Below are 26,621 nucleotides of genomic sequence, written 5' to 3'. Positions count from 1 at the left end.
AATGAGATGAACGTAAATTTACACTGCAATGAAAGTAAATTGAAATAATAAAATAATTACAGAGGTAAATAATAAAACGAAATTTAGTATATTGATGAAGTACAGGAATGGAAATTGTTGTTAAAATTTACAATACATTAAGCTTCTAACATCTGAGATTGGTAAATCCACGAAACCACAACACTATTACTACCCCATTGTCAATAGATCAACCTCTCCAAGTATACGAACCATTAATAAAACCCTTACAATAGAACTTACTCCTTACCAATAGTTTGCTCTCAGCACAAGATCCCAAACCCTCAGCTGCGCCCTCTGCCACTTCCAAACAACTTCCAAACAACCTGACGCCATACCAGCTAAACATAAATATTCCACTAACTCAATAACATCGGATCCTTGTAACGAACATAAGCTTCAATTTATCTCTATTATACCACGATCTTAATTTGTGAATCAACCTTGATCTTCTGAATAAATTTCATCTCTGGATAATTCGCGTAGACCAATGATGGCGAACCTTTTCAACTCGGTGTGTCAAAATTCATGAAAAACCTAGCTTAACCTGAGTGCTGTGTCACATACAAAATAATCCATAATTTTGCGCTATTTATAGGTTTATTTAAAAAAGGAAGATACATTTTTAATATATTTATTCGTTGAAAAAGTATAAACAAATAATTCTGATTTGGCACGTGCGTCATAGGTTTGTCATTAGTGGCATAGACTATATACACGGCGTTTTGTAACATATAAAGGCGCATTCACATTAAGTAAATCATTTCATGTCACTTTTGCATATACTATAGAAATTAAATGAAAACAATTTCTGATTGCTAGGTTATATATTGCGAATATATTTACTTTTGGTCGAAATCGAATTATACAAAATATATCGTATTACAAAGTACATAACACAGAAATTGCATTAAAAATTAAAATATATAATATAAAGATTATATTAAAAATTAAAGTATGTAATACAAGTGGGAATTATTATATTTGACCGTGTAAACATTGCATCAACATCAGATACGACATCCTATTTTATTTACCATAGGACAGCGGTTCTCAACCTGTGGTATGTGAACTACTGTTGGTACGTTGAATATTTTCAGATGGTACATAGGCTGAACCATCTCCGTAATTTTTAAATTTATGTTTAAATTGTAATAAAATTTTTAAATAATTTAGAATCTTGGTAAAATCACGTAGTGTAAACCCACCTTAAGTTTTGCGACAAGAGTGTTACGTTGAAATGACTGTAGGTTCGACTATTGTAAGAATATAATTCAATACAATATTTACAATAATGTACGAATGTAATTTATTACTAATTAATCTGTTTGTCATAATGAAATGGAAATAACTACGCAAATCTCAGTTACTAAATACGATTTCGCGTTAATAGTTATACGCAACAATCAAAATTGAAAATTAAATTTCAATTTTCATATTCGAATTGTCATCAATGGAAATTTATGATTGAATTTATATTTGTACTGGAAGTTGTTAGTTGTGAATTAAAATTGAAGATTGAATTTATATGTTCACATTAAAGTTGTTTTTCATAAAAATTAAAAATTAAATTTTAAATCAATATCGAAATTGTTTGCAATTAAAACTTGATTTAATCCTTAACATTAAAATAACTCTTAATTGTAATTAAAAATTATTTTAATAAAAATATTATTTTAATATAAATTAATTAAATTATTTTAATTATTTTAAATTTAAAAATTATTGGATTTAGGCATTGTTGTTTGTAATTAACGCTAAAAATTATCTTACAGTGTGCAGGTATTCTTTCGATCAAATTGGAGGATAAGTATATCCTTATATATTTCAAATATTTTCTAATGAATTCGCGTCTTATCCGATGAACGATCACATACATCAGTGCCATTTTCTGTCCTCGATAGTGTACAGGGATAAGCCTTGCGCTTAGAATTAATATTAATCGATCGTTAATTACTAATTACCTATCGGCATGTAATTAGAACGTGAAGTATGAATTAAATTACACGTGAAGGTTCTAGAAGCCAAGTTGAAAGACCAAAAGTTGGTGCTGAAATATATCAATGTCATATCTCGTTTCCTATTATAAGCAGAAACGAGTTCTGTACTTGGAATTAATATCAATCAATTATTATTTACACGTAGAAGTATAATTAGAATTTCATATATAATTAGACTCACAATCGTAATTGTTTTTCCTAACGATACTTTGACATTTCACTAGCACAGGATTGTAAAATTTTAACAACCTTTTATCCATCCCTTTATGCAAATTTATTACGTGTTGTATCTGCATACCTTCTAGAATCTCCTATCAGAATTTACTATTAACATTTGAAATGCACTATTTAGAATATAGATAGAATTTATTTACTGTAGTTACATAAACGAATTATTTATTAATTAAAATAGAAGGCCAATTAGTGCTGCTTATTAAAATTGTAGATTAATAAATATCATATTCAACTTTCCTTTCTTAAATTCTCGTCAATTATAATAAATTTTATGGTGAGTACTTTTTAAGAAATGACTACATATTACATACTCGTCACTGCAATTAAGAGATTAAGTAATTATCATCGAAAAATTCTCAATCCCTGAGCTGTTGCTACTTCGCGAAGAAATTACTGTACGCTGATTTATTGTTGGGCGTACTTCATTCTTCCGAAATTCCCTGCATTATGTAAAAAAAGAGGGAATAAATGTATTCAACACATGTATTGTTATGGTCGAAGGGGAGGGGTCTAGGAAATATATATTTCATAATGCAAGAGCAGGGTCTCTGAAGAGCATGATTTAGAACAGGACGAAGAAGCAAGGCGAGAAGAGAAAGGTAGTGCGAAGTGAAAGCAGCGCGAAAAAGAAGCAAGGCGAAGTAGAAGCAGGGCGACGAAAAGTGCGGCAGAGAAGAAGTGCAAAAGAGAAGCAATACGAAAAATTAAAGGTGCAAAAGAGAAGTTATACGAAAGATTAGAAGTGCAAAAGAGAGGCAGTGTGAAAGAGAAGTGCGAAAGAAAAACAGTGCAAAACAGAAGTGAAAAAGAGAAGTTGTGTGAATGATTAAAAGAATAAAAGAGAGGCAGTGAGAAAAAGAAGTGTAAAAGGAAAGCAATGCGAAAGAGAAGTGTAAAAGAGAAGCAATGTGAAAAGATTAGAAGAATAAAAGAGAGGCAGTGCGAAAGAGAAGTGCAAAAGAAAAGCAGTGTAAAAGATAAGCAGAGAGAAAAAGAAGCATAGAAAAGCAGAATGAGAGAAAAGAATAAGCAGAGAAAAGCAGAAGCAAAGGAAAGCAGAAGCAAAGAGAAGAAGAAGGAAAGAGAAGCAGAAGCAGAGAGAAGAAGAAGAAGAAGAAGAAGAAGAAGGGTAGGCCATGGCAGGGGTAGGGTAGGGCCAGGGTGGGTTAGGGCCAGGGCAGGGGCAGGGCAGGGCAGGTAGACGCATCCTTTCGAAAAGAACGCTACACGATTATCATCGTGCAGGGTTGAATTAAATCTGGTGGCGATCCGATATTTATAATAAGGACAACCACCCACTCTTGCGAGAAAGTCGCATTCCATCAATGTCCATCTAGCGGTGAGTGGAGAATCTATTTGTTATTGCATATATATATCGTACTTCGCGAAGTGCGGCAAAATGCGTAGGCGGTTTAGAAGAAATTCAGAAAGATACAAGACAAATAGAAACAAGACTTTGCTAGAGTGAAACTGTAGTATCGAATGGAGATTACTCACAGCTGTGTATACAATATATTAAACAATGTATTAAATAATATGTTAAACAATGTATTAAACAATATAATTAAGAAATTATGTTATTAAGAAATATTCGTCGAAAAATTGCCAATCTTCGAATGGTTGTAACTTCGTAAAGAAATGTCGTAGAATGATGAGCTTCGACTCATTTTAAAGCTTGAAACCTCTGCTTTAAGTTACATGTTCAGTGGGTTTTCGAAAATTTCAGTATTTCAAGAAGTGAAGTGAAAAATTGGGAAAAGTCATTTTTTTGAGAAATATTGGTAAGTTTAGACGAGTCTGCGAACCTTGGAAATTTTTTTTTTGTATTTATGTTGAATGTACGTTATAGAGGGAAGTTTCCTCTTTACAAAGATGCCTCACAAGTCATCGTACGATTTTTTCTTGCCGCTTTATAGCAGTTTCAATGAAAAATATTATATAATAAATTGTTATATCAAACAGCAAAATTAAATTTGAGCAGCAACAAAAAATCTCAAGACGACTTTTAAGGCATTTTTCTAAAGATGCTTTCTAATATATTAATATATTAATATATTAATGCGGTACTATATTAACTAAAATATTAATATATTAATGTAGTTTTGTAATAACTAATATATTAATATAGTACCATAATAATATAATGTATTACTATATACTGTACTAAATACAATACTATGATGCAACCCACATATTATTATGATACTATGAATGAATAATATTAAAACGTTTCGAACCTTATCTCTCAACATTGTGTATACTGCTGTCACAAAATAGATGGAATATATATGTCACGTGAAAAATACATAATGTGAATATAATCGTTTGATTCGATCATTGCCATGCTAGCCTTTCTCTGTTTCAAATTAATGAGACCAAATACATTGCACTTGAGTTGATCGTGATGGATCACCAGAGGTGCTATATAACGCGTTAAATCAACGATATAACGAAATATTACAGTACATTTATACTAAGACAAGTTAAATCGCATTACGATGACTTTGAGGATTTTTCGTGATTTATTTCTTGTTATACATCAATTTCTTTCATATTTAGTGTAAACGATCTATTTTATTTAAACTTTTTATACTCTGCAAGACGATTAGTGTAACTAATGACAATAAAAAAACTTCAAAATAATATTTATTTAACGATAAAAATCAGCTTCTTAACATTTCGTATTTTTACTATAATCTTCTACTAATTTTAATATTAATATAATTTTTTAATAAACTATCTTTCCTATGGCTTTCTTCTAGAACATGCTGATATCGTCCTGCTAAAATTTATAATATAAAATTTAAAAAATACGTAATCATAAATTTAAGAAATGTTGATTTAAAAATTAGAAAAATAGTTGAACTAAAATTTCGAAAAATTCTTAATTACAATTTAAAAAGTTTCTTTATTTATTTTAAAAATGATATTAAAATATTGAATACGTTTTGCTACAATCAAATTTCCATAATATTTTTTGTAGTATTATATAATATTAAATAAATAAAGTTAACATAGGAATATATAGAAAATATGATTTTATAAGCACTAATTAAAATAAAAATACTTCGTATCTCCTGGCTACATATCTCATATTCTATGACAGTGAAAGAGACACGTCAACTGTTTACCAATACGAGACAAAGGCAAGAAACACCTATCATTCCTAGTCAGTTGATTAATGAAAGTGAAAGGACGAAAGAGGCGACGAGATGAAGAAATAACGAAAGCCATACGTCTATACAAGAAAATAAGATGTCAGACTAATAAGACTCAGCTAGTTGACACTTTGACATCGAAATACATTTTAACGTCTAATTTAAACTCGTTTTAACTTATATCACCTTGTCAAAATGATTTCGTGCCTCGTCTGACGCGTATAACAATATCTATCAGTACCTGTAAAGGATAACAATATCTATCGATACCTGTCAAGGAATCGTACAAAGTCCGCCATATTGAAACTTCAAACAAGTTCTCCAATAAGATTAAACGAAATTATGTTGGGAAATGTATCTCGTCTTTTCAAGAAATATTTTTACGTCGAGATGTGTCATTACACAACAAGAAGAATATGTTAATTTCTGTGAAATTACGTCAAAGTCTGTTATTAATGAAACCGTACAACATTTCCCTCAATGTAGCAGTTTCAACGGAAAAGGAAGAAAAACGAAGACTGGAAAATAAATTCTTTCAACCACAATCCACATTTCATAGTAAAGAAGTATATATATGGTTATAACAAGTATGCAAATGATCTATGTAGATCCTGTACAAGTTTGTGATTAATGGTCTCATATTACTGATTTATTCGCAATTTGTTTCTCGTGATAAGATAATCGAAAAGAAATAAAATTAATTACTCCTGCATGATTACTTAATTGTGTAACGAGTTTTGTTGTGTAGAACGTGAATGGACGTTTTATATTCCGTGCCATATTTCAGGTGCATAAGCTCTTTTGTCGTAGGAAAATAATGTCTCAAAGAGAAATGTAAAATATTGATATACTGAATTTCCGAATTTTTTTTATTCTACGAGGATAATTACACAGATCGATATAAACTGGTTATTTAAATTAGCTGGACAATTTTAAGATCGTGTTTCTAGATTGTATAAAATTTCTTTTAGGATGTTCATTTTTAGACACGTTTGAACTATTCACGTGCCAGAATGATTAATTTCATTTCTGAAATTTTTGGAAACCTTTGCTGTCAAGCACTTCATTATACTTGATTGATACTTACCTTTTTATGGTAAATTTAACATAAAATCCTGCCTTTCCGATTTTTGCGAAATTAATTGGTGTGGTGAGTTTATATATAGGGTGGTTCGTTAATATTTAACAGACGAATTATTCGATATGTGTATATAAACATTTAAGTACTAATATTTTTATGTAGATTATATATAAACTGTTATATAAAGTATGTGTAGACTATACATGGGCATAGACATATGAGCCGTTCACTGTACAAATTGATTAACTCTATAAAACAAAAATTGGAGAAATGCAATGAAATAATGTATATTGTTATTTAAAATTCCCTTTATAACTTAAATCGAAATAAATATCGTAGAATTCATAAATACAAATGTGACTTTTATCTAACGGTATATAAAATTTATAAGAAAAAATAGCCAAAAGGTAATCATTAGTAACGTTACCATTTTTATGTTACTGGAGGAGTTAATCGATTTGGCAAGTGAAAAAAGTAATAAATTTAAATTTGACTAAATTTCTTTTTTATGTTACTGGAGGAGTTAATCGATTTGGCAAGTGAAAAAAGTAATAAATTTAAATTTGATTAAATTTTACTTAAATTCTGATAAGACGGCACTAAAAAATTCACGGTTATCATTCATGGCTTGTTAGTGCATTTGAGTTGCATTATTGCAACGATTTACATCAGAGTACGGAGTTAATCAAAGTGACCTCTGAAATAAATTATTTATTATTCAGTGGCCAAAAAATTTTTGTCGTTTAATGGTGTTAATCTTAATTATCGGGAAAAGTTATTATAAATATAAATAGTTATGACTATACCAAGTGCTTTGGTACTTAAGTTTAAGATTTTTCAATAGGTGGAGTTAATCGATTTGTGCAGTGAACGGCTCATATTATAGTATAGACTGTGCATAGGTTTTTATATATATTATATTTCAGATACAAACAGAATTAGGTAAGAAATATGGAATATTTTTTCGAAATCTATATTTCTCATAAAGATTTTCCCAAAATCACTTACGAACTTATCCACGAATAAAATTATAAATTTACGACTACCATCGATCTATAAATCGTTACAAATCTATAACTTCATCGCGTATACCTTCCCCAATTATCACTGACCATAAACCTCGGTACTTGATATATCATTGAATATTAAACCTCGGAATATGCCATAAAGATACAAATTTATACCCGTTCATAAATCTACGTGTCCCGTAAATCCGCAACTTTATCCATTTACAAATACCACATTTTCAAACACAAGGAAACGTAAGAACGATCTTCTTCTTCCTTCCACTTCCTCCGAAATTACCCATAACAAACCACCCACCGAATAGTAAAAAGAATTAAGATCGAACGAAAAACCCGGAAGAGAACCAGAATATCCAGCAATCCCATAATTACTGAAACTGCAAGTTCATCGGTGCAGATGAAGCCACGTCACCTCTAGACGGAGTTCTAGACTCGAAGGTAACGGAAGCTTGGAATTAACGAACGCAGCGATCTGATTTTCATTAGCCCCGCGGGCAGCGCCGCGCACAGGCGGCAGTTCGAACTAGTCATCGCACATGTTCCCATGTGCGTTGGATTTGTAAAGAAAACTTGCACGGCGTTTTCTCACACGCGTGGTGGCCGGTGTGCAAGGATCCAGCAGCCTGCAAAAGCCGTTGCTTATCCTCAGAGAAAAAGAACCGAGATTGAAGTTGATATCAGAGGAGAAATGGAGCATTGAAGGCGGCTAACGCGGCGCAGAAGGGCGGCGTGGGGAGGGAGGAATAAAATGCTTTCATTCCTCTTGAAAGGAGAATGTCAAAGCGCTCTTAAGAGCGTCTCTTTGATATACTTCTACACAATCAACGCGGAACATCAAGGAGGATATTAAATTCACGCGTTTTGCTTGTGTTCCTTATGGAATTTAATACCTCCCCTGTTATTACGTCCCGTTTGACAAAAATTTATTTGCAAAGCGTCGGGATGGAATGTACAGGGATTGAAATAATAATAAGAAGGTTTTGGAGAGGGGACATGTATATGTACACGTATACGTGCGAGTGTTTCGGTGTTTGGCGAATATGACGGTGCATTTGTGCAGGGTGATAGGAAATGTGATTGGTAGGTTGTTTTGGGGATGAAGATCAGTGACGGATTTTTAATTTGTCTGTGTATATATATTGGAATAATATGGGAAGATGTAGGAACTGTATAGTATACATATAGTTGTAATACGCAGTATAGTATTATAATACAGCTATAATAGTACAATGTGAGTTGTTGAAATGGTAAAATTAATTAATTATATTTCTTGGTCTCTTTAAATTTTGGATCAGGACACTTCATTGTTGCTTATCTTTTTATATTTGAAATGAATATTTACTTTCTGTTTTGTGGAGTTTGTTTTGCAAGTGAGTATAGGATAGCAATATTATAGCATATGCCATAATATTGTACTATATTACAGTAGAATATTATTATAATACACACTATAACACTATAAAACATTATAGTAACATTGTAGTACATAGTGTGACATTATACTATAGTAGTAGCATTATACAATAGCACATAGCGTAATATAGCATAATATTATTATAATACACATTATGGTACTATGAAACATTATAGTAGCATTATAGTACACAATGTGACACTATACAATAGTAGTAGCATTATAGCACATAGTGTAATATAGCATAATATTATTATAGCACTCACTGTAATATTATAATATATATGTATAATAGTAAAATAGTACATACTGCAACACAGTAATATAGTACAATAATATAATTTAGTAGAGTATATAGTTATATTCTATAACAGTATAATATACTATATTACAGTATTTATATTAAAACAACGAAGAATGTTCGGTTGAATGCTAGGAGAAATATAATCAGAGAATATTTGTGCTAAAGTGTCATGACTAAAAAAGAAGAGCGTTTTTATGAAATAGTTGAAATAGTTGCGTGAATAAGGGTGCTCAAGCTCTTACTGAATCATTTCAATTTCGTAGTTGAGCTTAACTATAAATCTTCTGGCATAATTTATATTAAAATAATTCATATTATAATAACAGAAATAACTAAAATTTTATATAACAGGTTGTACAAATATATAAAGCAGCAGTAAAGTCAATATAAGTAAACAATATTAATTATATTATTAATAAATTAATATTAATATCAATAATACATAATAGTGTAGTAATATGTAATTAATATAAACATTAATAATATAAATAAATTAATATCATATTAACAAAAAGAATTGAAATTTTAAGTATTGTAATATTAATACTCTATAAATATCTTCATAAATAATCATCGAAATGGTTAAAATAAACAAACAAAACTAAATTCAATTAAATCACATCTACAAACAATTTTCAATTCTTCCATAACAAACATTAAACATTTCTAATTAACGTTTCATTGCTTCACAAATTTTCAACACTCGAATACACTTATATTAAACAGTATTAATCACGCACTCATCAACGTCTCTTACGTTTTCATTAGAACCGTGTCATTACTCAACAATTTTCACTGAAATGCAAAATTGACCATCTCCATTTCACAGGAGAAAGTCAGTAACGGTTAATTACCATAGAATCAAGGCCAAATCGGGAAAGTTATTAGCACCAAACACAGCGTCTAATTTAATTCACGAATCGACTGCGAGGCATTGTATCGTTTCTAATAAACTGTAAACACTTCTTCGAATTACTGGAATTTATCGTGTCGATTACGCTTGCCTGATATTCCTGAACAATTGTTTTGCACAGTGCTCTCTGCTCTGTGCATCGCGCGGTTCTTCGTCCATCAACGGTAACGACAGGAGAACGAGTTACTAATTCCCAGTAGAACCAGGGAAAAAACCAAATACCTGCAAAATTAGAATCCTAATTACGCCGTCTGTGCCACCGGTGCAATTTGTTCGCACGCTAGACGACACAGTTACGAAGAAATGCTGTTCGTATAATTTTATTAAAAGCGCACCAGCCAGTCGTTATCGTTACTTGCTACAATGTGATTCGCGATGCACTATTTGTGATTCGTTCTTGCAGTGCAGCACACCGTTATCTTAGTTTCTATAATTTCTGCAGTGGAATCTGTAATTGGTGTAACGGTATACATCAGACGACTTAAATTTTTGAAGAATCGCATTAAAAATAATATACTGATCATTATTACACTTCCCTTCATTTTTGTCACTGTAGTTTTTATTATTAATTTGTTATACTTAATTAATATGATACTTAATTAGTATTTAATTAGATTTTCCGTTTCGTCGAAATAGAATATGTGGATAAATCGGAATTTCGATTTTTTGGAAATTAAAACGTGTGATCGAGGTTCGAAATAATTCGAGTTGTAATTTAATAATAGAAAAATTCGAATAGAGAATTTCGTGTAAAATTATTTTCTAAATTTCGTTCACCTAAATTCTTCTTAATTTCCTTAGTTTGATCAACTCTTGATATTCGGAAAATGGAAAAATTATCATGTATAAATGTGTCAACAGCTTGGTACGTAACCAATGAATTTTTCAAAATCAATTTCCTTCAGATTTTAATTTCAGATAAAAGAGTTTAATTTCTTAAATCTCATTCCATTTTGCATAAGTAATCACCTCTACCTACCTGCTGAATGCTTTCGATTGTACTCTATATATTCATACACTATAGTATTCGAACATTTACGCTAGCTGCTTTTAACGACTGAAATATGAGAGTTAAACCGAAGTATTTAAAGTAACATGATATATATAGCAAAAGGAAAGTCTCAAGGTCATATCAGCAAAATTAGGAGATAATTCAACGATGTATACTGTATTTGTGATATTTACGTTATTACAGGTATGCGTCACTGATGGAAAGTAATCGAACAAAGTATATAATAATCATCATTGAAAGTATTTATTAAGGAATAAAACGTTTCAGTATTCTATCTATGTATCTTCTGCTACTACAGTAAAATAATTTTAGCTATTTCATCTTAAGACGATTTTGTACCGAACACACTAGCGCCGCCAGTGTTAGTTATTAGTAATAAATATACTACAAACATTGTGTACGCATTAGAAGCTTCTAATAATTACAAGTAATTAATTGCTCGAATTTCAAACAAATTCTCTATATTACTTAAAAAATTAAATCTAGAAATTTAAGAAAGAATATTTCAAATAATTTTAATTTACGTAGAATAATACTTAAAAATTTTGGCAACTAAAATTGACGTTAATTTAAAGTTCAATATACTTTCAATTATTAAAAACAAAATTGCAGAGGTACATTTTGGTACCATTTTCATAACTCAAATTAAAGTTGCTAAATGTTTAACATAATTAATTAAGACCAATTATCAAAAGTTGAAATAAATTTGGAAACATCGTTTCTGACAGTAAATTGAAAATTTCGGTAGTATTAATTCTTTGCACTCGAGAGGCACTCTTTAGTCGCCATTTGATAAAATTTCGAAGATCGATATTAATTAATATGTTAAATTTGAGATAATGTAACGATGTGCGAAATATCGAAATCAAATAATTCCATATATTAATTATTATACGATTTCTTATTTATTGTTAAAAAAAAATGTCGTCAATTTTATAGCAGAAAATCTTTGAACTCCTACTCTTCTTTAACCAAAAAATCGTTGAGTTCAAAAGGTTAAAATGTACGTACTTTTATTAACTGCTTGCACTACAAGACGATTATGGTATAAATCCTAAATAAAATAGACATTACGAAAAATATACCAATTCATTGCAATCAGAATAAATATACAAGGTCAATTTAAAATTAAATGACTTTTCAAGTTACGATTAAATCATGGTACAACGGGTTATAACCAGTCGCGAATACTTGTTTTCCATTTTTTCGAATATTTTCCAATAACTGTGCACGGGCTCTTATATTCTTAGAATTTCGAAAATTCTGTTATAAAGTGGACGATATTTTTTAAAATGGCAAAAAAGGAATCGTATGTAAATTAAAACGTAGAATTATTTTACTTCGATATATTATGTATTCTTACGTTATTTTAAATTCAATTAATTATGAGAATTAATGTCAATTTTCAGAATTTTATTAAGTGACAGGAGGTTGCCTGTCGAGTGCAAGGGATTAAAACAAAATTTCACCAGCGTCCGCTAAAAATTCTGAACGAGATCCGGCCATGGACATATCGGCCACTAGAGAAAAGCGCAATTAAGATTAGCTAGCGCGCTGGCCGGCTCGCCGGTGGTGGCAGCACCGGCGTCCGCGGCAGTGGCGGCAGAAGAAGAGGTAAAAGAAGAAGGCTAGAAAGTCGGCGCGGAGACCATACCGAATAAAGCGCTACGCCTTGACTTCTAACCGTGGTGTTCTTTTTTTCCCTTCTTCTTCTTCTTCTTCATCGACTACGCAGCGAGTCCAGTCACCGTACGGAGGTGCATCAAAGTCCGCGACTGGAATCGCCATATTCAGCCCGTTACACCTCGGAACCCGTCGCGTTATCGGTGGTAGTAAAATTCACCGGCACGCCTATGCGATCATGACAAAAGTTGCCAGCTCGAGCGCCGCTTCTGCACGTAGATATACGTACTTACTAACATGCCGGTGCGCGAACACACGTTTTTCGCGCACGTGGAATTAATGCACACGGTGCATCGTTAATTAACACACCGCCACTGCCCGTGACGAGTTTGCATGGATGCATGGAGCAGACTGTTATTCTTCCTGTGTTCCTGTTATTCCTCCACCGTTCTCGATCTTATTCTCTCGCCACCTGTATCATGTCGGTGGCTCGTCTCAGATACGTATCTTCTATGGCCAATGTTTAACATGGATAATCACTCGTGGCTCGTGCAATGTCCTTTATTGAGGATTAAGGAAGATGCTTTTTTGGAATTTGGAGATTATGAGAGAAACGTTGTTAGTTTATCTTTTCATTGCTTACTTTGATTATATTTTTAATTGATAATTTTTTTGATACTTGAACTGTCATTCTTTTTCTTAATATCTTTTCTTGGTTGAATTCCTTTTAATGTTTCGTATTGTTCTTTCTATTTTTATTTTTAATAGGGAGGTTGTAAGGATGAGAAATTTAAGTACGTTTAATTATGCGAGTATTTGGATATCAATTTTTGAGATAATATAGTGGTACGTATACTTGAAAAAATATGGAAGATATATGTGAAGAAGCTTAAGGTGTGCAAAATAGATAATACGTGTATGGTTGAAACCTTTGACTATAAAATACGCTTTTGTGATGATATAGGTTCCTATAAACGTATGACAATTGATACATTTGAAATATTCCGGAAAATGGTAAAAGCACATAACCAATTGCAAAATTTAATGAAAAAATAATTGTGGTAATATAAAATGATAAAATAATTGAATTTTAAATCTACTTTTCCTTGAAGAAAGGAAAAGGATATGAGATACTACATTTTTCTAGTGTGATCTTTATTTTATTTTACATTTTGTATAAGGTGTAAGGTGTAACATTTTTAACAATTAGCCAATGATAAATACGTATAATTATTACCAGATTTTCTAGCATTCGATATAGAGCGAGGAAAAATATATAACAGTACCATCTGTGTACTGTTGTGAATGTATAAACTATAGGCACAGAATAATATTCGTTCCGGTCCTTTCATATTTTTTTCATTTACATTTCCTTATTAATTAGAATATATGCATGTAGGTAGAGAAATAGGAAACTATATACTGCATACAAAATTCACCTCCTGGATTAAAAATACTTTCAAGAATTTTCACGTTTATATTAAATAATCGAAGAAGAGAAAAATTGAAATATAATATTTAATAAAAATATAACAAAGTTTACAATAAGAATATTTTTATACTAGAAACATTTTGAAGCATTCCCACGTTTAGATAAAATAATCGAAAAAGAGAGAAATTGAAATAAAAGATTTAATAAAAATATAACAAAGTTTACAATAGCAATACCTTTGTACTAGAAATATTTGAAAGCATTTCCACGTTTAGATAAAGTAATTGAAGAAGAGAAAATTTGAAATAAAATGTTTCGCAAAATTATTGCAAAGTTTACAATAGGAATATTTTTATCATAAAAATATTTTCAAAAAATTTCAAGTTTCAGTAAAACAACCGAAGAAGAGAAAAATATCTTAATTCAAAAATGGCGATAGAAACCATACTGTTTTATTCATATAAGAAATGTTTCGGTCAGAAACATAATAAAGCTGGTATACCAGTTGCATATGCATGTGTTCGATACGCTTCGATGTGCTCTGTAAGCACAAGTAGACCGAAAAGATTAGAACTTTAAATAACCTACCACAATATTACGCGTTTCTTTTGTTTATAAGAAATACTCAATTCTTGGAATCAGAGGTATATCAGATAAATTTGAACTGCATAGTTCTACGTAAGTTAAAATAAAAATTAAGTTCCTTGTAAAATTTATTTATTCTATTCTGCGATACTTCAGATATTTTGTATTAAAATCAATATTAATATAACACTAACAGCGTGTATTATAATACTCAGTAACAACAAATTCACTCTTACATTGCATTTATTATTCATTTTCTAAATTTAATTAAAAATCTAGTAAATATGAAGTATATATTAATCATACTTATGTTCCAATAAAATACTATAAACTATAAATATACAATTTAAATATTCCAGAGGGTGAAACAATTTCTCAGATTAGAGATTGATCATTAGAGATGATCGACACATGATTGATAAAATATATAAACAACTATGGTATTAAATTTTCAAGGAATAACAAAAATTTCTCCTTTTTCACATTTTCATATCACTATGTTGATCTCACATAAATACAAGTATCTGTATTTATTGAACATAATAAATAAATAAATATATATAATATATTACACCTCTATTCAACGATTACAATTTGTAATAAACAAATCAACAATAAAATATTGCATCCTAACTCCCAAAACTGCAATAAATATCCTCGAATTCTTTATGTATATAAAGATAAATATTATAAAGATAAAGATAAATATTCTTTAAATAAATAAACAACTATGATATTAAATTTTCGAGAAATAACAAAAATTTCTCCTTTTTCACATTTTCATATCACTATGTTGATCTCACATAAATACAAGTATCTGTATTTATTGAACATAATAAATAAATAAATATATATAATATATTACACCTCTATTCAACGATTATAATTTGTAATAAACAAATTAACAACAAAATATTGCATCCCAACTCCCAAAACTTCAATAAATACCCTAAAATTCTTTCGCAACCCCTATACCACCCCTAATATTAAATAATGAAAATAATAAAAATATCACAAATTATTCCTCAAACCTGAGAAAGCATCGTAAGACCCTTTCACAGCCATAATGGTCCCATAAATCAATCAATATCACACGTACCAACGGTACCTAATAGCTGTAAAATATTTAATCCGCTTTTATATTTCACAAGCACCTAAGGATTAACGTCTCAGCAAGGTGTAACACGTAATATTGCTAGAGGACGCGATGGAGGAATATTTCTGAGGCAAACTCACCGGAAATTTGCTGCTATGGGTCTGCAGGTTAGCTGCCTGTTGAGTCTGACTCGAGCTCTGTTCTTCCCCGTACAACGGTGGCATCCTGTATTCCGGTGCAATGTTCTGCCCGGAACTTCGAAGCTGGTTGTCGTCTAACGTGGCGTTCCTCTCTATGCCGGAAGTCGTCCGCGACGATTGCTCGGCTACCGTCTGCACCCTGCTCTCCTGTTGGCCGTTCTGGTTCTTCTGATTGTTCGGCACCGGTTTCGGTGGTGGCACAGGCTTGTAAAGTCCCTCCTCATCTGGAATACATATTTCGTTCCCAATTATTCTCGGTGACCAGTGAGTGAATAATCGATGAACCCGCGAGTAAGTTGAAAAAAGCTACGTTTCCGGTTATTTCGTACGAGTGAAATGGAATAACAAGAGTCGCTCCATTTGTTTTTCCTTCAGTCGGATTTGTTTTATTTACTCGGTAACGATGTAGGTGACATTCTTTGGTATAACGAGCTGCTGTTTTACAGGTTTAATGCGCGTTGTTTTGGGATCTGTGATTCGTTGTAATCGATGGCGTTTAATGGTTAGAGTTCGGTGGTTCGTTTATTTAATAATTACTGAATTCTTAATTTTCGTCTCAAATTTTTAATTTTTAAGCTTAATATTAAATTCCTATTGTGATACTTATAGGTATTTATTAGGAATTTAATTTTAATATTAAATTCCTAATTTTGATATCAAATAACTTGTGAGGATAATTTTGAAAATCTAATTTTTCATTGGTAATTTTTTTATTTTAGTTCTGAATTTTTATTTTTAATTTACAATTTTTAATTTTTTAATTTTTAAGCTTAATATTAAATTTCTATTGTGATACCTATAGGGATTTATTAGGAATTTAGTTTTAATATTAAATTCCTAATTTTGATATCAAATAACTTTTGAGGATAATTTTGAAGATTTAATTTTTCATTGGCAATTTTTTAATTTTAGTTCTAAACTTCAATTTCTTATTTACAATTTTTTATTTTTTACTTTCTATTTCTAGTGTGTATTAGCAATTCTCGTTTCTCAATTTCTAATTTTTTTATTGTAAATTCTCTGCTTCCAGGCTTCAGTTTCTAATTTTTATTTTTGAATTTCCTATTTTTGGTTTCAATTTCTAATTTTTAATCCTAATTCAGCGTGATAATATCAAGTTAATTCATATATATTATCGCCTCTTTGAAATTTCTACAGCAAAATAAAAGTAGAATTTTACAACGTACAATTAGGAAAATTATGTGTAGGAATAATGTAGAAATAATTAAGCAATAAATCGGAAAGAAAATCCGTTTCACTGTGACAATGCTTAATCACATAAAGCAAAGATGATATTGAATAAGATAAAAGAAACAGATATAACAATTAATTATTATCCATTAATTCTATTTCTTGTCTCTAGTATAATAGAATTTTATTTCATTCGGTTACTTATAAATACTATATAAAATAAAGAATTTTATACAGTAAATAAATAACAAATTCTTTACTTTATATAGTATTTGAAAAATTTTTAATTTTAGCACAATAGAATTTTATTAATAGAATTTTATTTCGTCCAATTACTTCCAAATACTATATAAAATTAAATAAAGTAATGAGTAAATAAATAATAAATATTATATGGTAAATTAGTAAGAATTTTATATAGTATATAAGTAATAAAATCTTTATTTTATATAGTATTTGTAAATAATTGGACGAAATAAAATTCTATTAATAAAATTCTATTGTACTAGAATTTTTAATTTTTCAAATACTATATAAAATAAAGAATTCATTACTTATTTAATGTATAAAATTCTTTATTTTATATAGTATTTATAGGTAACCGAATGAAATAAAATTCTATATGAATTTTATATAGTAAATAAGTAATAAATTCTTTATTTTGTATAGTATTTGGAAGCAATTGGACGAAATAAAGTTCTAAAAATTCTATATTCTATTGTACTAGAATTTTAAATTTATCGTGAAAGAAGTTCACAACAAAGAACATAAAAAGGCACAAAATAAATATTTTAAGTCAACAATTTTTCCAGTCAAGTAAGACTGCTGAAATAAAATATTTTTCAAAAAATGAAAATTACGAATAATTAATTATTCGTTAATAGGTATTATGAATTTTGTATATTTCACATTACTCACGAAATAACCAAATGTATTTGATATCTGAAAATGTATTAACATTTATCACCATAAATATCCATGAATATTAATTTGGAAATAATGAAAGCTCTAAGCTCATTGAAGGTAACAACGAATTTACTGAAAATTCTGGTCCTTACATTTCAAACTTAACGAATGATAAAAATCTTACAGTATCTTACAGTATACAAAGTAACTGTATCATTTATTAATGACGGTAACAAAAATTGGAAGTAAAGAAATATTTGAAATTCGGAGAAAAACTCAACTAGCTTGATTAAACTTTCTGCTTAGAAAATTCTCGCAGGTGCGAGGAACGAGTAGCATTAGTTCTTAGTAAAAGAGCAATCGCCATGCGAATTCATCGTAGACGATTAATCATAATTAAGTCGATGTTCAGCTGCGCGTAAAGTTCCATTTAGTTCGAGCAAAGTTCGACGTATCCACCATAGAAAATTAGTCTATGCTAGGTGTCTTCACCCCTAGAAAACTAATTGGAATTGCCGCAACCGAATTAATCTACATCTGCTAATTCAAATTTCATTGCGTTTCCTGTGCACTTTGCTATGCCAGAAGTAATAACATTGGAAGAATATTTAAGTAATTCGGTACTAGAATATTCTATAACATCAGTGGGGAAATGTTTAACTTCATTTTCAGCTGTGAATATAATAAAACCGGATACTTTGGTTATTTCATAAACTTCGGTTCCTGTGAAATAAAACGTGGCTAAAAATGAAATTGCTGGTAAGCAAATTTTAATTAATATTAGGAAATTGATATAGAGAAATATATTTTATACGAAAATGGAAATTGTATTTTGTTTCGTGATTGAATCCATTTGTCTAAAAAATTTGGTTTGAAATTATTTTAGAACAATGATACTGAAATTTCATTATTGATATTCTCTAACAAATATTAATTATTGAAATTTAATAATTCTTACGAAGGAAATAGTAGTATTTTATTTTACATGTAACTCTTGTATTATGTTTCAAGTATAGTTTATTACTATTATTGAAATTTAATAGTTAAGATTAATTATTAAATTATGAAATTTAACAAGTAGTGTCTCATTTTTAAATGATACGCGTGAAACTTTTAAATTTAATTTTCGTTTATTAAAATTTAGTAATTAAAGGTAATTTAGATTATTTTGGAAACTATAATGATTATTTCACAGATAATTTTCATTACCTTTATGGTGAATTTATATTATTTTGGATAATTATATTATTGTGTTTATTTTAGAGACAATTTATATTATTCTGAAAATGATTTTAATTATTCTTGAAGAAAATTTGTACTATTTTGAAAAAAATTTGAATTATTTTAAAGACAATTTAGATTGTTTTAGGAATAATTGAAAAATTGTCTTGCATAAGTTACCTTTATCACAGATATTTAAAAAAGAATCACCATGAGGTAACCAAAAGAATTCTCAGTAATGCAAAATAATTGATTCATTAGAAATTTATTTAATATATACGTAACAAAAACATGGCTTTGATGAAAATTTGGTTCATTTTAAAGGTAATTTAAATTATTTTGGAAATTATAATGATTATTTTAGAGATAATTTTGATTACTTTTAAGGTGAATTTATATTATTTTGGAAACTGCTTGGAGGCTACCCACCCGATCTCTCGATTTCTTATAGATCTTAGCGATCATTCTGACACTCCTCCGTCCCCACACTTTTTTAAACTTAATTTTCTAATATTATTAAAATTTAGTAATTAAAGCCTATTATAAAAATTTAAAAGCATTTGCAAAGGAAAAGGGAATCATTTATCACGAAACACTTGTGTTATGTTTCAGGTATGATGTTTGGAATACATTTCCCTAATTGTTAGCTACTAGAATGCTTGAAGAGAAACGTTAATGAATCGTTTAATAAAATCTTCAACAGTATCCAGTTTAATTTCATACACTTCGTTAATTACAGCATAAGCATTTAAGACGAAATATAACGTATTATACTTGATATACTATCTTCTTGATCGCGTCTTAATGCAACTCGTAAAAAGATTCATTTTACCCTTATAGCGTTCATAAAAAGATAACAATGTGTAAAGGGGATTTTTAGACCACTGTTTTAGTACTTCCGCATCCGCAACGCATTATGATTGTGAGAGATTAACCCTTCTCACCCTTTTCCCTTGAAAAAGGTATCGAATGAAACATTACACGTTTAACTTCATAACTATATTACATGTAACAGGTTATTCATTCCCTTTATAATACTTGGATTTAACAGAAATTTTGTGTGACTATAAATATGTAAATAAATACATAAATATATAACCGTATAAAATATTTGCATAAACATGTAAATGTAAATAACATAAATGACTGTTATGTACTAATTACAAGGCACTATATATAATACACAGCTATTGTTGTATGTAATTACTATTTATAGATTTTTGATAATATTAAACATTATTATACATGATGTTGTATGTAATAATATTGTATAAAATATTGCAAATATGTATAGCATTATGAAATTTTATATGATATTGCATTATAGCATATGTGTGTAATATAATATACAGTTTATAATTATCTACAATGTTAATATATATACTTTTGTGCTACTATGCTAGTATTGTACTATACTGCTACAATACTTCTGCTGTTATATTAGTATTCATTCCAAATTTTATTTAAAATTATTTATCATGAATGCTCTTTAATTACATATACCAATTTATAGAATAGTCAATGATTAGTATATAATAAATACACAAAGATTAATTATTCAGTGCATATAAATTTTATGACCACTTTTTCAAAGTCAAACAATAGTAATTTATGTTCTAAAAATAGTGTTCATATTCAAATTTATACGTAATATTCTAATTATGAATAATGTTACCGATTATTTAAAATAATTATCATAATTCATTTCCTTCCATTTGTTCGAATAGTATACCTTTCATTGTTCCAATACACTAGCGTAATCATGAATAATTGATTCAAAATTAATTCATTATTTTCTCATCAATCACGTTATCTAAAAGTACATTGAAACTCTTTCATCGTGTGTCTCATCTCATTGTTATCTATTCTATGAGGTTAACGAATTAACTTTATAAAACAAAATATATAAAATGTTTAAACAAAAGTTAAAATATTATGAAATACTTGACTGTTTAAATAAATAATTATATAACTTTCAATTCAAATTTTTGAAATTATGTCTTGATTAGTAACGTAACAACTGTAGTTCAATATAATACAGTTTAACACAACATAGTATGATAAACTAAATTTAAGTATATAACCTACACTTTCCATTATTTCTCAGTCAAAAGTTAACAACCAAGAAATTCTTACAACAAAATCCAACGCCAAAATTTTTACAAAATTTCCTAATTACTAAACTCGACATTCTCATAAAAATTCATTCAAGGATACCCAAAAATTATATCGACTTCCATCAATCTATTCACCCAATTAAGCCCTCTAAGAGACAACAATGAGTCAATAAAATGTAAATAAAATACCCAGCTCAAATCTCACTGTCAATTTAAATTTCCAAAAAAATTCTTCCTCATCCTCTCATCCTCTATCATTTGCATATACAACTTCCTAATTCCTCGCGTGACGGTTGTAAAACGCCCTTTTACTCAGAAGTTAAATCGAGTTTAATGTCCAAGCTACGCGAGCATCCTAATCTGCCATGCAACGTGAAGCTATATATCAAATGAACTGTGAATCGTGAGCGAAAAAGCAGCTCGCGTAGGATGACATTTTAGCATCCCTATTAGGACCTCTGGACACGGTCGACACCTGGATATTTCCATACCTTGGTTCTGATTTTGTCGCCTCAGACGATTCTCCTGCTTGACTTTGCGAACCGTGGTGGCCATCGCGTGTTGGCTGACCATTTCTGAAGAATGGTGTCGCGAATGCACCGAAACCCTCTCTTTCACCTTTTACAAACACCTCACTGGTACGTTCAGCCAGGCGAACAACCTGTTATCACCTGCCCGCAGTGCTCGTTGAGCAGACGTTTTTCACTGATGTTCCTGGCGTCTTAATCGCGAAACACTCGCGACACCGAAGTGAAAGTACCTTCTATCTTGTTTCGTTGAAAATGCTGAAAATCAACCGCCAATCGTGGAGCTAGCCGGTGAAACGAGACTTCATCCTGCAGCTCTTTAATTCCTTCCTCCTAATTGAAGCCCCATTTACTCGTCGTTCGAGATAAACTAGCCGGTCTGCTCGGCAATCCTGACAGGGAACACGTTGCAGGCCACGAAAGTTTCTATGAGAACCGCACTCGGACGAATCGAACATCCCAAAGTGAAAACTCCCGAGACCATATACAGAGAGACAAGCAACTTCATTGTCATCTGCTTTTTCACCGTTGAGGAACAACTTCGCACAGCTTAGACTCATAACTCGAACCAAGCCTCGCCCCTATTCCACTGTACTTCGTCACAAGTCCTGTTACTCCTGATCGAGGAAAGAAGACACGTCTTATCTCGGGTCCGAGAAACAATTACACACCGATCGGACCAACTCGTTCAGTTACAGTTGCCTGATCTTCTTAAATCCTGCTAGCAAATCGTCCTAACAGGAACAAGAAGGTTGCCTTCATATCCATCTGCTTGATATCCATTTTCCATCGTTATCTCTCATCAGTCCCTTACTTTGATCTTCTACGAATCAAAATATCAGCTCAGAGGCTTCCTGGATGCACAGTCTATCACCGAGTTAGCCCAAGAGGCTCTTCTTTCCTCCATCGCGTGTTCGCACGAGTCCTCGCTGGTCCACGTCGAGGCTAGGTCCAGGGGGACCAAGTTAGGGGGAGTTTGAGCACAGAAGGGCACCAAACCTCGTAGACTAGGTTGGACCAGGTCTGGCACACTCCGAGGGTATTTTTTCGAGGCTCGCGTGCAGCGTGGATACGCGAGCAAAGAAGCGGCCGCGATGTCGAACGAGCGTAGTTTCTCCGGTTCTTCGGGTTTCTTCCGTGCACGCGCGAGTCGCGAGCGGGAATGCCGCGTGCCCCGGCGAAAGAAACGGATTTTCCACGCGAGCGGAACTCCGATCCGCGTCTCGGCCCTTCTTAGACGCACTGAAAGAACTCAAACTTTCCATTGAGTGAACGTCTGGTTCCGCCGTTCTGACTTCACTTCCGGTATCGTCCCACCACCATACGAATGAGAAATCATTATAGACCTCGGTGGGAGAAGGATCGCTGGAGAAAGAGGGACGTTGGTCGTCGGTGGAAGAGGTACCAGCCGGGCGACGGAGGAAGATAGAACAGCGGGGAAGGAGAGACAGAGAGACGGGATTCGTAAGAAGCGATGAAGAGGGACAAGCGACGGCATAATTTATTCCGCGTCCATACGCAGACGGGCTCCGTGGCGCGCGTCGGACGAATATCAAGCTGCTCGCTGGTACTGCCACTGGCTGCCCGATCTCTCGATCTCCGATAGTTCTTGGCGATCGTCGCGACACTCCTCCGTCCCTACACTTTCGTTTATTAGATTTCTGGTACGCTCTTTGTACTTGCGTCGCAACAGGCCTCAGGGTACCCCTGGCCAGCGTTCTCTCGTTCTTGTTTATGTTTCACTGTCTACGTTTGGGCAACTGTGGTTTCGCGAATTACTTAAAGCGATCTCTTCTGACGTTTGTTAAAACCTTATCCGATCGATATAGTTCGTATTTAACGAAATAATTCAGGCTCATCCTTGAACAACGCGAATTCGCTTCCCACGATCGAAATTACTTTGAAAAATTTAATCGAGGTAAACACAGTTCCGTGAGAAAATTATATTTTAATCTGGTGTTTTCTTATGTGAAACGTGGGACCTATAAAGGGTTTATTTTGATTATTGAGAAAGTAATTTGGGCCAATTTTAGGGAAATTTTGATTATTTTTGGAAAAGAATTTTTATTATTTTGATGGAAATTTGATTCATTTTAAAGGTAATTTAGATTACTTTGGAAATTATAATGATTATTTCAGAGATAATTTTTATTACTTTCAAGATGAATTTATATTATGTTGGAGATAATTTTGTTTATTTTAGAGACAATTTTGATTATTTTGGAAATGATTTTAATTATTCTAGAAGAAAATTTGTACTATTTTAGAAAAAGTTTGAATTACTTGAAGAACGTTTAGATTGTTTTAAAAATAATTGAGAAATTATCTTGCATAAGTTACTTTCATCACAGATATTTTAAAAAGTATCACCATGGGGTACCCAAAAGAATTTTCATCAATGCAAAACAATTCATTTATTAGAAATTTATTCAGTGTAAACGTAATAAAAATATAGCTTTGATGGAAATTTGGTTCAGTTTAAAGGTAATTTAGATTACTTTGAAAATTATAATGATCATTTTAGAGATAATTTTCATTACTTTCAAGATGGATTTATATTACTTTGGAGATAATTTTGTTTATTTTAGAGACAATTTGGTTATTTTGGAAATGGTTTTAATTACTCTTGAAGAAAATTTGTACCATTTTGGAAAAAATTTGAATTATTTTGAAGTTTATCATATATATTTTTAAAAAATCAGCATGAGGTACCCAAAAGAATTTTCAGCAATGCAAAATAATTGATTCATTAGAAATTTATTTAATGTAAACGTAACAAAAATATGGTTTTGATAAAAATTCATTTCATTTTAAAGGTAATTTAGATTATATTGGAAATTATAGTGATTATTTCATAGATAATTTTCATTACTTTTAAGGTGAATTTATATTATTTTGGAGACTACTTGGAGGCAACCCACCCGATCTCTTAATCTCTTATAGATCTTAGCGATCATCGTGACACTCCTCCATCCCTGAACTTTCGTTTATTAGATTTCTGACGACGTTCTTTATACTTGCGTTGCAACAGGCCTCCAGGTACCCTGGCCACCATTGTATCGTTCTTGTTTATATTTCACGGTCTACATTTGGGCAACTGTGTGTACACAGAGTTGGTAGGATGTGTGGGAGTCTTACAACGCGGCCCAGCGAATTTCCCGTGTTACGAAAAGCTCCTTTGGTTTAATTCTTGGGTAATTGGATCGGGTCTTGAGCGGACTTATTTGGATAGAGAGGTGGGAATTAGTAACGGCGAGGTCGTTTTAATTGGATTGATCTTGGTGCATGATCGGAGAAAAACGTTGCCAGACCATTTTTAGCTGGGATATAACGGTGGATCGAGGCACGAGGTGTTTGTGAGTAAATAGACTTATTCTTGAATTGGTGGGCATTGGTGTAACTAACCTGTTTTTCTTTTTTTTGGTTTTCGGGGGGGAGTGAGTGGTTGGGTAGTTCGTGATACACTGTGGCGAAATTCCTCGCGGGAATTTGCGTGTTTCGCGAGGCGACAACTTTGGAACAGGATGTTTGAAATGCTTTTAGTTCTTGTTGCCCGCTTTAAGGATTAACAGTGGTTCCTTTTACGTTATTTTGATAAAAGATAATGTTGAAAACTTGTTTTCCAGTTTCTATTACATTATCTTTATTGTTATTGTGTCATCAAAATCAATTTTGTTAGGCTCTTGTGGTTCAAATTATAGAAATTAATGGAAATTTGTATATAAAGATATTATTCTTTTCTTAAGGAAAATAAAATTTGTAAATTTTTAAAATGAAATTTGAATTCTGTAATTTTGGCTAAAATTCGTATATGAGTTATTGATACAATTATTTATATATTTATCTTATTTATCTTATCCAAAATATACTTCATTGTTTTTCGTTATACTGCACGAGCCTGAATTTTTCCAAAGTTAATGTGATTGGAACGAACTTTCCCTAATTTTGAAACAGAATTGAAGGGAAGAACGAGAATAGGGAAGAAATATAAAAATATAAAGATATAAAGATATAATATAAAAATAAAATATAATATAAAGATATAAAAATATAGGTATAAAAGTTTTAAAATGAAAATATAATAATAGACAGAGTTGTCAACTACTATATTTGTGTCTAGGTATTTCGTGAACGTGTCGAAATGACCATTGAAATCCTTCATAGAATAGGAAAAATGCTTTACACAAAATTGAACTCATAAATAATAGTTAAGGAGCAATTAAAAATTTGCATAAAAATTGGATAAACTCTAACCAATAGAGAATAAAATTTTTATACAGACGCAACTCAAAGATATTAAACCAATTGCAAGAAGTTTGAAGTGGTAGTAATAGTAATAGTAGTAGTAGTAGTAGAAGCAGTAGTAGTAGTAGTAAATGTTATTTCCATATTTTTCAATCCTACAAAGAGAGGTTACTTAATGTAATATATAATAATATATAAAATATGATATATGATCTATAATAATACATGATATATGATATGTATTATATATATAATAATATTATATATTCAATATAATATATATGGTGTTACTATATAGTGTTTCCCTCAAAATTTTTTT

General features: G+C 30.9%; 1 protein-coding gene across 1 annotated transcript in view; it reads right to left on the bottom strand.

The window, feature by feature from the left end:
* LOC108553271 (uncharacterized) overlaps positions 1-22,103 on the bottom strand; it is a gene marked incomplete at its 3' end in the record, with an annotated part of 71,020 nt that extends 48,917 nt beyond the window's left edge. Inside the window, exons 1-2 of the mRNA XM_017908096.1 lie at positions 22,022-22,103; positions 16,036-16,319 (exon numbers count right to left, since the gene is read on the bottom strand). Coding sequence (XP_017763585.1) covers positions 16,036-16,319; positions 22,022-22,103 — 366 coding nt within the window. The remainder of the gene's footprint in view (positions 1-16,035; positions 16,320-22,021) is intronic.
* Positions 22,104-26,621: the final 4,518 nt, after the last annotated feature.

This window comes from Eufriesea mexicana, unplaced genomic scaffold (assembly GCF_001483705.2).
Source record: "Eufriesea mexicana isolate 0111107269 unplaced genomic scaffold, ASM148370v2 scaffold9863, whole genome shotgun sequence".
NCBI classification, from domain to species: Eukaryota; Metazoa; Arthropoda; class Insecta; order Hymenoptera; family Apidae; genus Eufriesea; species Eufriesea mexicana.
This window is presented reverse-complemented; position numbering and strand designations above follow the sequence as displayed.